The following is a 17421-nucleotide window of genomic DNA, read 5'->3' as shown; positions in this document are numbered from 1 at the left end:
CTTTGATTGGATTGAACACCGCAGAGGAATTAATCTTGTGACTTATCGCATGTGAGGAATCAAAGCCTCAGTGTGTGTGTGTGTGTGTGTGTGTGTGTGTGTTTATGCCGATAGCGTCATAATATCATTTGATACTAACGACACAATGGAAAGAAAATACATCACTATATGGTTCATGTATACTTTATAGATTTTTCGGGACACCAATACTGTTCTTGCCCGGTTGTCACAAAACGACTGTGGTAACTTTGTATTCTGCTGCCCTCTGCTGGTAAAAGACGATCACTGCACAAAATAAACACAATATACTGTACTGACTAGGGTGGTACACTTTAGTCTCAGAAAAGAAGACATAATATATCAATTGGTTATCACATGCTGTTGTTTATTATACTGAGCACACATACACACTTTTTGTTGGTCTCATAGCATTATTCCAACAGGAAAATTTCCCGTATAATAATTCCCCGAATAATTTCTTATTAAAAACTTATTTTGTCTTAAATGTACTACTTTATTCTCGTATTATGAAATTTTTTCTTGTACATATGACTTTTCTCGTACATTTACGACTTTGTTCTTGTAAATGTATAACTTTTTGTCCCATAAATTTACGACTTTATTCTCATATTATGAAATTTTTTCTTGTACATGACTTTTCTCGTATATCTACGACTTTCTTTTCGTGAATTTACAACTTTTTTCTCATAAATTTACAACTTTATTCTCGTAAATTTACGACTTTGTCAAAATCTCAGATTTTGACAAAGTCATGTTGCCATGTTGTGGACTCCTAGCATCATTGGCGCAACTTGGCTCCTGCCATTACATTCCAGTGGATTCCAATAGGCGGATTGTTTTCAACATTTGGTTCCACTTGGTGGACACAAAGATTTTAACATTTTGAAATTTTCTTGCCACCAAATTCAAGTTTTGCCGCTGTTATGGGCCACCACGAGCCAGTTGGGAGGTAGTTTGAGCCACTGCACGCCACTAGGCACCTTATTGGGGACACTAGGCACCACAGCAAATTGCATTGGCGCGAACTGGCGCAAACTGGCACCAGCTGGTGCCGGCCCAGTGGACTCTTAGCATTACATACAGTATATGACTTACTTGTTACTTACTTATTTGCTAGCTGAATATTCATATTTGAGGGTGAAAGAGACAAGGCCACACCAGCCTTTATTACTTCATTTATTCATGTTGCAATACAAACACAAGTAGAGTTTTTAAAAAACCAACATGAAAATAATATACATTTTCTGACATCATCAAGTTGTAAATGTTTGTACAATCAACATCTTCAACAATCAGGCACATATTTGGTCTTTTTTTTTTTTTTTTTTTTACCCTGAGTGCACGTTTCTTAAACAACCTGTGACTTAATAATACCAGTGTTTTGTTTGCATCAGCAGGGAGATGGCGCAGGAAATCTAAGCCAGCGTTTTTAAAAATAGTTTCGAAAGCTAAAAAGTCACGCAGTCATGAACACAGATGACCTCTCAACGCTTCAAGTATGGGGCAGCGTATCACGCGCTGCCGTGTCTTTCGAGCATGGTCGTTCAACGGGTCATTGGTCTTATTTATGTGATTGTCCAGCCTGGCTGCTGTCCTGGGTGACGCAAACAAAAAAAGGAGCCAGGAGATAAATAACATGAGAGGATGTGCACGAGGAGAACACTTTGAACCGGAGTAGCAGGTTTTCTTTAAATTAACAATTAATATAAACAATAAACAATAGAGTTGCATATCAACCAGCCTGACCAGCAGTGGGAGCCCTAACAGAGGGGAGGCCAACATTCATGCATCATCATCATCATCATCATTATCATCATCGTCGTCCTGCCACTTTTACAACATGGAATACTGAAGACAGGCAAATGAAACTGTAACATTGGCTCAGCAGCAAAAAAAAAAAGTACATTTGCGCAAACGTAAAAGTAAGGGGATCATCTGCTATAAAGCTTAATTGTAGTCCTGATTTATTATTATTATTCTTATAATAATATTATTATTATTATTATTTCTATTTTGAAGCCCTGGAAAATCATTTGGGATAAAGTTTATACATTTATTTTGGATAAAACACAATTCAAACAAAATAGAAAAATAGTACATTTATGCCCAAAATTATTCATTACTTGGAAATATTTATCATTAAAGCTTATTTTTTATCATTTCTATTTTGAAGCCCTGGAAAAGAATTTGGGATAAAATTTATACATTTATTTTCGATAAAACACAATTCAAACAAAATAGAATATGCAGTACATTTAAGCCCAAAATTATTCATTAGCCAAAAAATATTTATCATTAAAGCTTATTTTTTATAATTTCTATTTTGAAGACCTGGAAAAGAATTTGGGATAAAATGTACACGTTTATTTCGGATAAAACACAATTCAAACAAAATAGAATATGCAGTACATTTAAGCCCAAAATTATTAATCACCCGAAAAATATTTATCATTAAAGCTTATTTGTAGAACTCGTTAGAGAGCCATAGCGTAACGATGTAACGATGCATTTAGAACCCTGGATAGCATGTGTTGTGAAAGGCTACGACGATTTTGTCAAGAGTTTCAAATAAATAATGAAAATATCCATGTATTCTGTACTTCTAAATAAATAAAAATGTAATCTTATGCATTTCTGGTGTAATAAGTATATTTTTTAATACAAAGTAAAGGGGAAAAAAAAAGTATGAATAATTTTTGAGCTTAATACATGCTTTCCTGACCTTTGGGAATAAAAAAAAACAGTTCCTTTTCAGTAACATGGATCCATCACATCATACAAGAAACACATACAAGCTCACATCCAGCACTTGAGGCATTTGTTTGCGTTTTGAACAAAAGCGACATGATGAGGACGAGCCAAGCGGTTGCCCCGGCAGCGAAGTCAGGCCTTTGGGTCTGTGAGAGAGAGAGTCCCACGTACAGTAAATACTGGAAGGAGTCTGGCGGGACTAGCAGCACCGCGACAGTAGCCTCCATCCACGAGAAATAAAAGATTTTACCCCTGACCGCCACCACCGCCGCCATCGGTGACTGACACAACAGCAGTCCCGATTCCCCAGACCACTCAGGATGCAGAATTCAGGATTACTAATATTCCCAATTCCTATTCCTAATAGGAATTGTATGCTGGTGTTCTGGGGAAAAATGTGGGCTAATATCACCAAAGGAATAACCTGGAGTTGGTTTCTTACCTAAAAAAACCAATAATACAGCATTTTGGCGCCCCCTTGTGGAGCTGACACAGTGTTAAAGCGTTCCATATAAATAGTTGTGATGTAAATATGTGCCGTGCAAAGAGAAATGCTTTGATTGAAGCTGTTTTGTACAGCAAAGCAGACATTTAAAATACTAGCAGCGTGGGAGCTGCCATCTTTAAGAGTCCTGACTCCTGCTCACTGGCAGCTGAGGTCCGGCTGGCTGAGCCAGGACCAGATCCGCATCATCTCCTGCGGCGTCCTCGGGTGCACGAGCATGAGGCTTCTGTAGGCGCAGGGGTTGTTACGGTACTTCTCCTCAATGTTGAAGGTCCTGAAGCCCTTGTGTTTCTCAGGGGCCAGCCCCACCTTGAGCAGGCACATGCCTGTGTAGACGTCGTCTATCGGGTAGAGCGCCACGCGGTGGGAAGCCTCGTGTAGACGAGCGGCCACGCTTCTGGAATAGAGGTAGCCTCCGCCGCCGGCGTAAGGAGGGTAGGAGCCGATGTACATGCTCTGAGGGATGAAGTACTTCACCTTCTTGTCCCGTTGTGGCCCCGCATTGGTGATGACATCGCCCACAAAAAGGTCAGCGGCTTTGGGCTCCGACAGGTGATCAAGGAAGCTCAACATGCTGTAGGTGTTGACGAAGACGTCGTCGTCGCCTTTGAAGATGAAGCTGGCATCAGGACAGCGCGTTTGAATCCAGTCCAGGAAGAGAACCTCCTTAATGGTCAAGTTAAAAAAGGAATCCCGATAATCCCACTGGAGGATGTCCCGGTGGCGGACGCTCTCGTACGTCAGCATCTCCGACACATCCGGATGGTCGTCTCCTGCCGTGGCTTGGCCCAGAAGGAAGACGGTGACTATGGTGCGATTGCCCACAACGCCCGCCCGCCCCCACGACTGTCGGATGGCCTGGCGGCGGTCGAAATGCAGCGCCAGCGACTTAACGGCCAGAAGCAGAAACGGGGGCTTCTTGCAGATGTCGGGCTGGTCCACCAAGATGGGGTACAAGCGGCAGCGCATGTAAAGCAGGAAGTCCTTGAAGCGCTCGGGTAAGGAGTTGTAGTCTTTCACCTGAGTGCTAACGCTGAAATCGGGCCGACAGGTGCCAGAGTCCACCTGCGTGCCGTTGAGCCAGTCTGGCAAGCCCCCTTGGCTGTGATTGGACAGGATGGGGTTGTTCCAAAAGTCCAATATCTGCTGCTGGCGGTTCCAGTAAGCCACGCTGGGCACCATTTTGTTCCAGAACGACTTTAAGGAGACGATGAACTTCAAGTTGTTGTTCTTGTACTGGCTGCCGTGACGTAAAACTAGGATGTAGATGAAGAGGTTCGCCATCGTCACCATCACCACAACCTTCAGCCTCATCCGCAGCACCGCCATGACCTGACACACACACACAAAATGACTTGTTTACCAGGGTCAACTTTTGTTTGTTCCTCTCCATGGCGTCTTCTCGGCAACTAATGGCAGACACAACCAATTCTTTTCACTGTTTGCACAGTCTTAAACAAACCGTTGTTCAAATCCATAAATAACCAAAGGGTATCATTCAGGTGAAGAATGTCATACGGCGTGCGTTTGTGTTAGCCCAGTTGTTAAACTGCAAACTGCTCTGTATGGAGTCCAAACTAAACACAATAAAACCATTAAAGGTTCACTTGAGGGGGAGTTGCAAGCTTACCGTGCAACGAGCGTTTCACCTCACAGAAAAAACACAAACCCTCTAACCTCAAATCATAAAAATTCACCCATGTGCCACAAACTGATACAATCAATACAACTGCATTATTATGATCCTGAATAATGAAAAACATAAAAAAACTGCACATTGATGCGTCACTCAATATCAAAAAATGTAGCAGCGAGATAAGCTAGCTGAGTTTTAAACCACCTGCATATGCAAAGCATATTTATTAGTATTGCAGTAAATATTGATTCCAGACCCGATCATGAGAAGTGATTTTAATTTTATGACCTTCTAAATACATATTTTTTACGTAATTAGAGCCCTCCAGACATGAACTAACACCCCTACAATCACCTTCCTATTCCCAATTACAAAGATATAGTAGTCATCATAATTAGGGTTGGGCGTCATTTGAATTTGAGCAATTCCGGTTCTGATTCCTCGTTTTGATTCCGGTTCCTAAGGATTCTTGATTCTGATTCTTTTCAGAAGGGGGGTCGTAAAAAGAAATGAGGGCGCTAACCAAAGTTCTTGGATGAAATGTCTGTCTCCAAATTATTTTTAATATGACTTTTTATTTTTGTCTATACTATGTGCCCTGTGATTGGCTGGCGACCAGTCCAGGGTGTACCCCGCCTCTCTCGCCCGAAGACAGCTGGGATCGGCTCCAGCATCCCCGCGGTAGAAAATGAATGAATGACTTTTTATGAATGACTTCTTAATTACCATGAATTTTTCTCAGGGTTATTAATAACCAGTATATACAGTAAGTATCAAACCATCCAACATGAACATAAATATACATTTTATATAGGAGTACACGTTCACAAATGATTAGTATTTTTAAAAAGCTTATGAAAAAACAATGGCACATATCCTGTTGTTTATGTGTTGGAGAGTGTCTTATAATGCAGAATAGACCTAGGTCTTTGAATGCTTCATTTGAATGCCTTATATTTGTATTGTAGTTCATATTGTAGTTCGTATACATGAACATGTTTGTTGTGTATATGGTGCTTTTTCAAACAGTTGTTGCATTTTCGGTTATGACAGAGTTTTCGCTTGTCGGTACAACAGCCTGGCAAACATTCCCACGTTGCTGTCTTGCTTTGCGGTGTTTCTAGTGTAAAATATTCCCACTGTGCTGCTCACTGCCTGCCTGCTAGCTGGCTAGCTAACATTTACAGAACAATATGTGGAGGTCCAATAACAAATAAGCCATGTTTTGGGTATGTAGATGGAGTTTCTCCCTGAATTAACCAACAGAGGAGTTTGAATGCTAGACCAGGTTTGACTGGTTCAATGTCATCTTGGCTGGAGTCAGACGGGAATAGACCTTAGAAACCATCACAGCATATTTCGGCCACAAAGCTGTCATCCACGAGATGATTCTGGTTTTGCTTTTCAGCTCTACTGTCTAACAATTGAGTCTTCAAAACTTCTACTGAGCCGTGCGGGTTTGCCTGTATTTATTTGAAGTCATTCCCAATCTTTTTTCCTCCGTAGAAACTCCACCTGATAGATCAAAGTCAATACTGGCTGCAGCGCTTCCCACCCAGCCGACTCCTAGCAACACGTCCACACTGCTGCTCCAATATAAATCCTTGCTCACCTCGCCCTACTGTTTCCTCCCTGAAACTGTGCTCCCATTGACATGCAAACACAACCAGGTATCAGAGAACCAGCACGAGACATGGTCCTTTCTGCACCAACCGCCTCCCTCTCTCGGGGATAATTACCTCCCTGTTCTCAGCATTGCCCGACATACAAAAAAAAAACAAAAAAAACAAGAAGACTCCTGGGGATGGAGTGGAACAAGAGGAGAAGAGGAGGAGGAGGAGTCCAAAAAAAGAAGGTTGAACAACATGTTGACAAGAGTAGAGCTTCCTAACCTCAGATTAACTTCCAGAAACAGCTAGCTAAACAAGCAGCATCAGCAATGTATGGTCAACTGTAATTATTTCATACATGTGATATCATTAATTATGTCTCTAATTATCCGATTGGAGGATTCAGAGAACACCAATCAAGAAATATCCCACTTGTCTGAGTTCTGTTTTAATAAAAGGCGGACAAATGGTGCATCTTCGGCTACGGTTCTGATGCTGCAATTCTGCAGAAACTGTGTGAAAGAGGCTACAGATTATCTGTTGAGCGGTATCTAACCTGCCGCTTGGTTTACTTTGGGCCATGACACATTCCAGAAATACAATACAAGAACCTCCAACACCACAAAAAAATACACCTGAAGTTTATTTTAAAAAGAACCATTAATACGCATAACAGTAATAATAATCTGCTCTCATCTATTACACAAAGCTGATATGCAGGCTGTTTTTTCGTAACTTCTTAGCATATATTTCAAAATCTGCAGTGTGCAACCAACAGCAAGTTCTGTTAAGAATCACAAAATAGGGAAGCACACGCTGTGGAGTTGTGGCATAAGTCAAATAATCACACAGAGGAAGTTACACTATTTGGACATTTGTGCTACCATACAAGGCTGTATTAGAATTGATACAAGACTGATTTATGCTTCTACACTATTGTACGCTACGCCGACTTGGTGTTACATCCCCCCCCTCACTCGGAGCCTCCCAAAGTGCACCTCCCAAAAATGTATATTGCATCTCTTCCTGTTTTACGTAAGCTACACCAACGTCACACATGCACATGCACTAGTTGTCAGCTAATGATAGCAACAAGGCAAAGCTTAGCTACTAATATTAACATTAAGCTACTAACAATACCATTAAATGTAAAGCCAATCATAACAAAAATGCCTTTCTGAGGCTGCTTTGGTGTATTATATGGACGCACCGTACCGTATTTTATTCATGCTGAATGAAAATTTTGGATTATTTTTTATGTAACTCCAGCAGTAGTTGTAAAAATGTGATTTTTTTTGTACAATCTGTTCTTTTAAAACAATATTAGTAACACAGACTCCTCGAGATGCTCCCCTCTGGCTGGAGGCTGCGGTCCATCAGGACCAAAACCTCAGGCCAAAAGAACAGTTTTTTCCCCGTCTTCTGTCAGTCTTATCAACAAGGCCTGGGACCCCCCCAACACTCCTCACACCCCACCTCTGCCTCATCCTGCCACATTGACACACACTCTATGCGTTACATTAATGCTCAGTTTGGACTCTTTTGGGATAATAATCAGACTGTGCTTCCGGAATAACAAACAAAAAACAGACTGTGTATATATATTTATACTGTATATTTTGTATTTTCATTTTTATGTATTTTCATTTCCAAAACAAATTCCTAGTATGTGTTTGATCATACCTGGCAATGAACAATTTCTGATTCTGATATGCTAACCAAAAAATGTAATCTGAAGCATTTTGTTGTGTTGTGAAACCTTACCTGTGCTGCTGAGTGCTCGCTGTAATGTTGCCTCTCAGCGCTCTTACCCCATACTTAGCTGTGCCCTGTGCAGCAGAGCAGCCAACAGGGTCGAGGCGCGGGGTGGGGGGCGGCTTCAACCTGGAACCAACACAACCACAGCGTCAACACACACACACACACATAAAAAAAAAAGGAACTGCAAGCGGCATCTGCAAAAGAGAGACTAGAGGAGTAGAACTGGAGGGGCTGAGGTGAACTTTATCATCATGCTCCTGATGTGATTACAAGGTCTGCTTATTTGCATTAAATACAAGCAGGGCACCACAATGAGACATATTAACTTTTGTCTCTTTCACACACTTCTTTTCCACTCCAGCGATCTTTAGTAGTAGAATAAATGTTATAAAAGACTGTAGCATTTTAGATTAGATTAGATTCAACTTTATTGTTATTGCTCATGTCACTGGTACAGGGCAACAAAATGCAGTCAAGATATGTATAACTTCCTGTTCTCCAAAATAATAGAAATAACCATAAAATACATCACAAATCGGTGGTACCCAAACCTTTTAGCCGCTTCCGCCTTCAGACATTAGACCTGAAACCATGTACCCCCTACTCATGCACACTTCAAAAACTTAACACCAAATTGAAAATGAAAGTACAGAAATACATACAACTAACGAATTAGTCTCATTTTCAGGGGAATTTCCACTCACAGTGCCAGAATGAAACACTTTTAACGCACTAAATAATCATCAAACTTACTTATTTGTTCATATAATGCACACAGTGCAATGAACAACTTCATGATCTGTTTTCCTTATGTTGTGATGCGTTCAGGCACACTCGTAATTGTGAGTGTTCAGTGTTTCTCATTTTAATTCACTTATCCCCCCACCTTGGATTCTAAATGAATTGTGACTGTGGATTCAAGGAATATATCAAATCAAATCAACTTTATTTGTATAGCACTTTTCCTGCAAAGACATGCAACACAAAGTGCTTTACAGAATTAAAAACAATTACCACAATTAAAAGGAAAAACAATTACTAGGAAAGCAACTGCCTCCAACCCTCCATATTAGACACACACACACACACACACAATCACAGTAGGGAGAAGGTAATATAAAGGCGGGTAATATACCTGAAGTAACCCTTCCACCTCTTCATTATGCAAAGGGTTTAGCTTTTGCAGCCCCCCACCCCCCCCAAAAAAACCCTTCCAGTTCGAAACCCCTGCGCTGTCTTGGAAAAGGAAAACAAAAGCTCTGAAAACCTACTCCAAAGCAGCTCTGAAACAGCAACAGTGGACAAGGGGTACAGTGATCCCATAACTTTGTGCAACAGACCATCCTCCATTTATTCACCCAGCAGAACAAGGAACTGTCCTAAGTGTGTGCGCTTTCCCGCAGCAACAGTGTATCTCTCAATCAGATAATTAGATTACATCAGCGGCAGCATCTGGTGTGACGTTACAATACTTGTCTGAAAGGGACAACTGCTTTCAATGCAACAGGGCGGGGCAAGGGAGTAACTGCAGTACTTCACACCCCTGACCATCTCTGTTACGCCAATGATGCTAGGAAGCCAGAAAATTCATGGGTCGACTTTATATTACCATTGCCATGTTGCTGCATTTTAAACAGAACTACAGAAGAATACAAAACCACCAATATGAAGCTAAAAGTAGAGCCAGAGGAAGAAAGGCAAGGGCAGAAAGGGAAATCTGCCAATTCTTCAATAATGAACTGCTTTGTAATGACAGTCTTAACATCGTTAGGAAGCTAATACAGCCTGGAATTCAGGTTTGTCCAATCCAATCCGATTATACAAAATCCAGAAAATCATGCATTGTTGGCACAATAGTACATTTCATTCCAAATAAAAACTAGTACGTCTGACAACACACTGTAAGGCAAGCCCCAAAACATGTAAACAATATGAAAACTTCTATGTGGCCTGTCTGTACAATAGATCAGTAGTCATCAAAAGGGGCTAATTTTTTCAATCAAAAATTATTTTTGTGCTTAAAAGGACTAAAGAAATAGTATACATGTGGTACTCCACTGAAAATAAAAGGACAACCACTGCAAGACAATGTTTACAAGCTTTTGGGGGGGATTTTCACAATCACAATCCTTATGTAAAACATGAACACATATTTCCTTCCCTTATACCAACAGAAAGCAAGTTAATATGAGCTAGCTAACAATGTACGCCATTGGGACACACCTATTTCAACTATGAAGACCTCTAGAAAAACCTCTAGCAATGTTTCATCGTTTTCTATACATGCTGTGATCATGCAAGAACAAGTACATTGATGATACCATGTAAAACTGTTAAATACTTGCTGTATTTTGTTGATTTAAAACATTACCGGAATATCTTTCCAAGGCGCACTGATTTCACAGAACCCACTGATCGGAACTAAGGCTACAAGGTAAGACACTCTTTCCTCCCAGGAAGATAATAATGTTGTTGTGTGTTAGGCAGATCAGGCTATGGTGAAGCATACACACACACACACACACACACACACACACAGACAGACAACAGTTAATTACAATGTACGCTCTCATTGGGATGCCGACTGATGGAATAGCTGTATCATTCAGCACAAGATATGCGCTCTCTGTTGAACTGGTCCAACATATAAAAAACGCTCAGAAGAGTCTTCGTAGCAATGTAGTCTGGTAGCGTGACTGAGGCGTTGTGAGTGACGCTGAGCTGTCACTCATAACGCCTAAATCAAGGCGTTGTTGCCAGAAATATAGTACTTTGTGTTACCTGCAACAATAACAAAATCGCTAAAAGTTTTTTGTTAGGGCTTTAAGTGTCAAAATAGGTGCACCCGAAAGACGTGCATTGTTAGCTAGCTCATATCAACTCGTTGTCTCGCGTTATAATGCACAGAAAATGGAATGAAATATGTATTCATGTTTCGTATAACGATTGTGAATGATGGGCAAAATTCCCACCAAAAAGTGCAGTTCCCCTTGATAAAGTCCAAATCTTGAAATGACAATATTAAAATATCCGTGAGATCAGTTTAGTGTAATCTGCCCCACACACACACACACACACACACCACACCAATACAGTGCCAATTAAATAGGCCTTATTAGGAGGGATGAAAAGAGGCTAAGAGGATGCTATGACCTGATAGAATGTGGGCCTAACAGCACCATAAATAGCCTGCGGGCCGCCGCTGGGATGAGTGCTGCTTGAGCTCGAGTGTGAGCACCAAATATCTTCAGTCAACAACAGAATTCGTGCAGGCACAAAGGTTGTACTGTGGATTACAGACATGCGGCCGTGCAGGTGCTGTAGCGGTTCTACTTAACTGTATTTTGTCGCAGTGTCCTGATGCAAATTTAGTGATACCGAATGACGGTCGATATCGATACTGATCCAATATCAGCACGAATAATACATACTTTTGTTACTTTGTAGTGTGGAATGTTAGAATAGACTGCTTTATTCAAGCAGAGAACAATTGTCAGTAACACTATAAAAGAGAAAAAGTCACCCGCCTACTTCCTCTGGGGTTTAGTTTTATCAGATATGCATAATACAGTAATACAGGTTCGATGTGTTCAACTAAGCGTTTATACCCGATATTACTTACCACCAACAGGGGTAAATGCTGTCCTGTTTCTCCTGTGATGCTACTTGAAATGCGCAGAGGCTGGGCCTATTATTTAACTTTTCTGGTTCTCTGCCAGTCTGTTAACATGTTAGCAAACACTTGCCGGCTCCTACTGGGTAGACTTGCTAGGGCGGACTGCTTGTATCAGAATAGCAGTAGATGAAAAAATAGCAGCTGCTGTAAAGTTTGGGTGGGCTCATACACGCAAAAACACACAAGTCATTTTTAGGCCACAAAAATTTCAGAACTTGTATTGGGTTTACATGGTTACACGGCTGCTTAAGCATGCACCTCATAGTGGAATAACAATCCAATAGCACAGACAAGGCGCATTCACGGGCATCAGGTCATTACATTGTTATTGTGTTTTTTTGGCCCAGCGACCCGCTAAAAACAGTTTTGACCTACGAGTTGATAATCATTGGTCGATATCAGCAATCTAGATGTCGTTTCAGACTGCATTGATGGCTACCACTGCACAGGAAACTAAGCAACTAGTCAAGGAAAGTTATGGTTGTCCACTCTCAGGAAACACTGCCCCCAGTGAATCATCAGCTCAGCCCACAGCCTTAATCTCACAACAACATCTCTCAAAGGTGACACGCCACTACAACGTTCTTTGACAGTTCTTTGACATACAGGAATTACTTCTTCTGGTAACTAATTACATTTAAAAATGAGGAATTCCATTACTAGGGCGGCACGGCGGTCTAGTGGTTAGCGCGCAGACCTCACAGCAAGGAGACCAGGGTTCAATTCCACCCTCGGCCATCTCTGTGTGGAGTTTGCATGTTCTCCCCGTGCATGCGTGGGTTTTCTCCGGGTACTCCGGTTTCCTCCCACATTCCAAAAACATGCTAGGTTAATTGGTGACTCCAAATTATCCATAGGTATGAATGTGAGTGTGAATGGTTGTTTGTCTATATGTGCCCTGTGATTGGCTGGCGACCAGTCCAGGGTGTACCCCGCCTCATGCCCGAAGACAGCTGGGATAGGCTCCAGCAACCCCCGTGAGGAAAAAGCGGTAGAAAATGAATTAATGAATTCCATTACTAATTCAATTACTTTGAAAGTAACAATAACTTCTTACTTTTTGAATGCCCAATACTGGATGTGACCTTAAGCTGTCAACCGACATGTGTATAGCTTGTTATTTTCATTGGCCTATAAACTTTAGTAGGAGGTTCAATTAAGCCGAACTATTGCATAAATACTAAGTCAATATTTACATTGCCATTGTAAACATGCCCCCCTTTTTTGTGTTATCATTTTGTTTTATCTTTATCTTTAAGGAACCTTATCTTTACCCGTTAGATTAATGGACTTTTATTATTTCCTGACTTGGCTGTCCTTGTCTCCACTTTATTTCATTATTATATTTGATTTGACTCGACTCAAGATGCAGCTAGGGGGTTCACTTTGCAGTAATAGAGCATGTGCGATGCTTATCAATTGTTTTAATGCGCAGGATCATCCAATCGCAATGTAAATCCTCGGGCGCTCAGCTCAAGTGAGTGTTGGTGACCGGCCAAAAAGTTACGTCAGCCGTCAGGTTGGAAGGCGGGCGTTTTAAATAGAACGGAATTTCTCATTATCAACAAATACTTGCCACTGAGACACCGCTTGCTCAAAGGTCATCTCTATGTATGGTGAGACATGCTGGCTGTAATCTAAACTAAATGTGATGTCCACATGAGGGGCACTGCGACTGTGCACGTCCACTCTCGAGTAATCTATCACAAGTTAAATGGCGACGCATTACGCATATGGTGCGCTCTGACGGGCGGACAGAATCCAATCACAATTAATAACTGACATTAAAACAAATGTACGTTGCACATCCCTAGTGTAAAATATGAAATTGATTTATGTTTAAGGCGCTAAAGCCATCATCACCCGTTTGTGGTGTGTTTTTTTATGAAATAGTCGGTTTTTATTGCTTCTGGCACACACAGAGTTGTCATGGAACAACATGAAATATCTTTATCGTAGCTTTTTATAGAAAAATGTTTGAGTTTGGATATCAGGTATGATTTTGGTCCAAAAGAAACAATTATCTTCAGTCGTGTGTCTCACAGAAACTAGGAAGCTTGGACTGGAATTGAATCTACTGCCTTCAGTAAATGAAGAGCAATTCTGGAACAAGTCTGATGGGTTCGTGTGCAAACACACCAGTAGTGGAATATCCGGCCTGGCATCTGCTTATGAATTTGAGACTGCTACACAAGTCCCATCCTCTGGGAGTGTGGACAGGAAGGAGGTAGCCGACGGGGGCGGAAGCGAGACAATTCTCCAACCGGTGGCAAAGACCTTAATAGAAGAGGAGGAAAAAAAAAAGATTTCAAAGAAAGCTTGTTGATGTGCGAGGGAAGCTAGTCTCGCCTATCTGTTGATCTATGAGGGGGTGAAGAGGAAGGCTTTCCAGGATACACATACTTATTGTGCTTGTCAATTTGTTGGGAGGGACTCTCAAGTTCCACTGGGCTGTGTACTTATGTGCTTTCATGTGGGGGCTGGGTGGTACAGTACATCCAGAATTACACATTATTCAATCTTAGCTGAGTGACGAGGAAATGTTTCGCTTAGTACTTTAAGAACATGAAAAGAAATGCCCCTTCAATATCATAAAGTAGCAAAAACTTGGCAAAATCAAGAGCTATTTCCTGCTCGGGTGACTGGTAAGTTTCTGACTAAACAGCCTGGACTGTTAATGGCTTCCAGAGATTTGGGTAGAACTTCTTCTTTCTTAGGAGTTTCTTAGTTGTGTCATCAACTGTCAATACCTTTAGCTAAATCCGGTCTGTGGTAGTCATATCCTGTTTTTCCCCAAGCACGCTGGGTTTTCCTTGCCATCAACAGACTTTTGATTACACGGAAAAATCCAACTCGACTCTTCATCACTGCGGTGGAAAGAAAGGCTTCAATCCACCTTGTGAAAATATTTCCACCGCAGGGGCGAGAGACAAACCCATTTGCTGAAGCCTAAACAGAGTCTGTACAATCCCTGATTAAGTTAAGTGTATCCCAGCCCCCCAAAGAAAGCGCCAGGCATTTTAATAAAGCACAATCTTGCTGAGCTACAGCGTGTTTGAATGCTTGACTTGCAGCCATCAGCCGTCACATGGCAGACATCTAAAAACATACGGTGCGCCTCCAGCGTAAGCTAGCCACACATTCCCTTTGTAATCCAGTGTACTAGATACTAGAAACGATCCATCGCTCACTCAAGGAGGCCATTCCAGTCTTTTTATGGCATTACTGTAAATAAATGAGATGGCCGGATGGTGGAATTGAACCCTGGTCTCCTAGCTGTGAGGTCTGAGCGCTAACCAAGTTGTATACAGTACATTTTTAAAAATACATCTCAATGTAAAAAAATAAAAAACATATTATTTGTATAGCATGTCTTTCTTGCTCTCTTTTTTCCATTTTTGCGTTTTGTTTTTTTTTTTTACCTTGACTTTACCTTGACTTCTTGTAATTAGGACTTTATTCCTATAATATTGTCTTTTTTCACAAAATTATTTTTCAGAAATTACAACTTTAAAACAATATTTTTTAACTTTAATATTTACATTTTATGCCACTAAAATGCCATTTCCCCACATATTTAACTATCTTAATAGTTTGACTTCAGGCTTGTAACATTACTGATGCTTTTTCAATTTTTGCAGTTTTTAGTTTTCTTGTTAAATTATATTTTAAGAATGTCCTGTGCCCCGTCAATGCACACAATGAACCAAATGTGTTTGCATGCTTCTAATAAATCGATTTAAGCAATCGTGACTTTCTTGTGCTATACTTGTCTGAACGCTGCAGTTCCTGTCATATGTTTAAAGGACGAACATAACATGCCCTGAGAACATTTCAAACCACTATATACTTTTACTTTACTTTCTTATTTGTGACACTTTGCTTAGTCTGTGACACTTAGGTACCCTAGCTTACTTCGTGACACGTACATTGTCTTACATTGTGACACTTACCTTAGCTTACTTTATGGCGGTTTAGAATCCAAACACAAAACTCCGCCACTCGTCAAAGGAGCCCCCGACTACAAAAGAGCCGTGGGAAAGTTAAAAAAAAAAATTAAATAAAGAAGTATTGTGTTGTTCTTCGGTGGTAGAATGAGACACACATTTAGCCCTGGTAGTCGACTAGCAACTGGACCTCCATGGAGGACGAGGAGAACCGAAGATGACTGCTTGACTCTCTCGTCTCGAGCGTTGTGCTTCCACCCCAGTGTGACGTTTTTTGGGCGTGGCCAGGACACACACGCCCCCTCCCACACACACACAGTCTTATTTTATGTTGCTCGTGGGATCTCACGTGCATTATCCACAATGGTAATAGTGATACTGTATTATGGTAGGTTGGCACCTACACAGGTAAATGTCCTCTAACATAAAAAGAGGACCATACCATTTTTTGATGTGAAAGAGTCGTTTTTTTCTGTTAAAGTAGCACATGATTGTCACTCTTGACATTTAGTTGCCTAGCTAAAAGCTTGAAGCCCAGAGGGATGAAGTTATTACCATAATGGTGTTTCGATGGTCCCTGTGTGAATTATTGCCAAGAGCCCCAACAGAAACACTGGTTGTCAAGCCGCAGTCCAGTGAGTGATATCAGACTTAAAAATGCCACAGCACTGTCAAATAGAGGATCTTTGTTAGTGTTTCTGCATCAGACTACTAAAAACAACAGAACACTTTTTTTCCCCCCAAGAGCAGCGTTCATGTCAAATACACAATCTTTGACTAGCGTTTTTACATTTATTCATTCATTCATTTTCTACCGCTTTTCCTAATGAGGGTTGCAAGGGGTGTGCTGGAGCCTATCCCAGCTGTCTTCGGGCACCCTGGACTGGTCGCCAGCCAATCACAGGGCACATATAGACAAACAACCATTCACACTCACATTCATACCTATGGACAATTTGGAGTCGCTAATTAACCTAGCATGTTTTTGGAATGTGGGAGGAAACCGGAGCACCCGGGGAGAACATGCAAACCCCACACAGAGATATGGCCGAGGGTGGAATTGAACCCTGGTCTCCTAGCTGTGAGGTCTGCGAGCTAACCACTAGACCACCGTGCAGCCTCGTTTTTACAGCAGACTCCTAAAAACGCTAGAGTGCTGTCATAAATATTACCTTTGACTTGTGTATTTTTTAGTAAGTACTAAAAACAACAATATAGATAATTTTTGACTCTAACATGAGCAGTAGATCCTTACAAACAGCACAGCACTCATACACAGCTCACTATAGATAGTGCTTTTGCGGTATGTCCTTAATTACATTACTTGTTGGCATTGTGTATGGAAGTGTGTGCGTGTGTATGTGGTTTCCTAACAGCAGGGGGGCGGTTGTTGCCAAGCTGTCTCCACCTAATGACCAGGGTCAAGACAAAGAGGATCTGCTGTGAGCACACATCTGCTCTCCAATGGAAACAATGGACGCGGCCCTTAGCGTCATCTTAGCAAGTACTGTATT

The 17421-nt window shown here is 41.2% G+C and overlaps 1 protein-coding gene across 2 annotated transcripts; it reads right to left on the bottom strand.

Annotated features, from left to right (window-relative positions):
* Positions 1-1184: 1184 nt before the first annotated feature.
* b3gnt2b (UDP-GlcNAc:betaGal beta-1,3-N-acetylglucosaminyltransferase 2b) lies at positions 1185-16190 on the bottom strand. 2 transcript variants are annotated; one of them, XM_058058910.2, is made up of 4 exons: positions 15914-16190; positions 14100-14237; positions 8288-8407; positions 1185-4609 (listed from the first exon to the last, which is right to left on the bottom strand). In XM_058058910.2, the coding sequence occupies exon 4, from the start codon at positions 4604-4606 to the stop codon at positions 3416-3418; it is 1191 nt and encodes a 396-aa protein (XP_057914893.2). In that variant the 5' UTR covers positions 4607-4609; positions 8288-8407; positions 14100-14237; positions 15914-16190; the 3' UTR covers positions 1185-3415. The 2 variants fall into 2 exon arrangements, with proteins under 2 accessions (XP_057914893.2, XP_057914892.2); XM_058058909.2 differs by lacking the exon at positions 14100-14237.
* Between the last annotated feature and the right edge of the window lie 1231 nt (positions 16191-17421).

This window comes from Doryrhamphus excisus, linkage group LG20, assembly GCF_037039965.1.
Source record: "Doryrhamphus excisus strain RoL-2023G ecotype Guam linkage group LG20, RoL_Dexc_Guam_v1.1, whole genome shotgun sequence".
Classification (NCBI taxonomy): domain Eukaryota; kingdom Metazoa; phylum Chordata; class Actinopteri; order Syngnathiformes; family Syngnathidae; genus Doryrhamphus; species Doryrhamphus excisus.
This window is presented reverse-complemented; position numbering and strand designations above follow the sequence as displayed.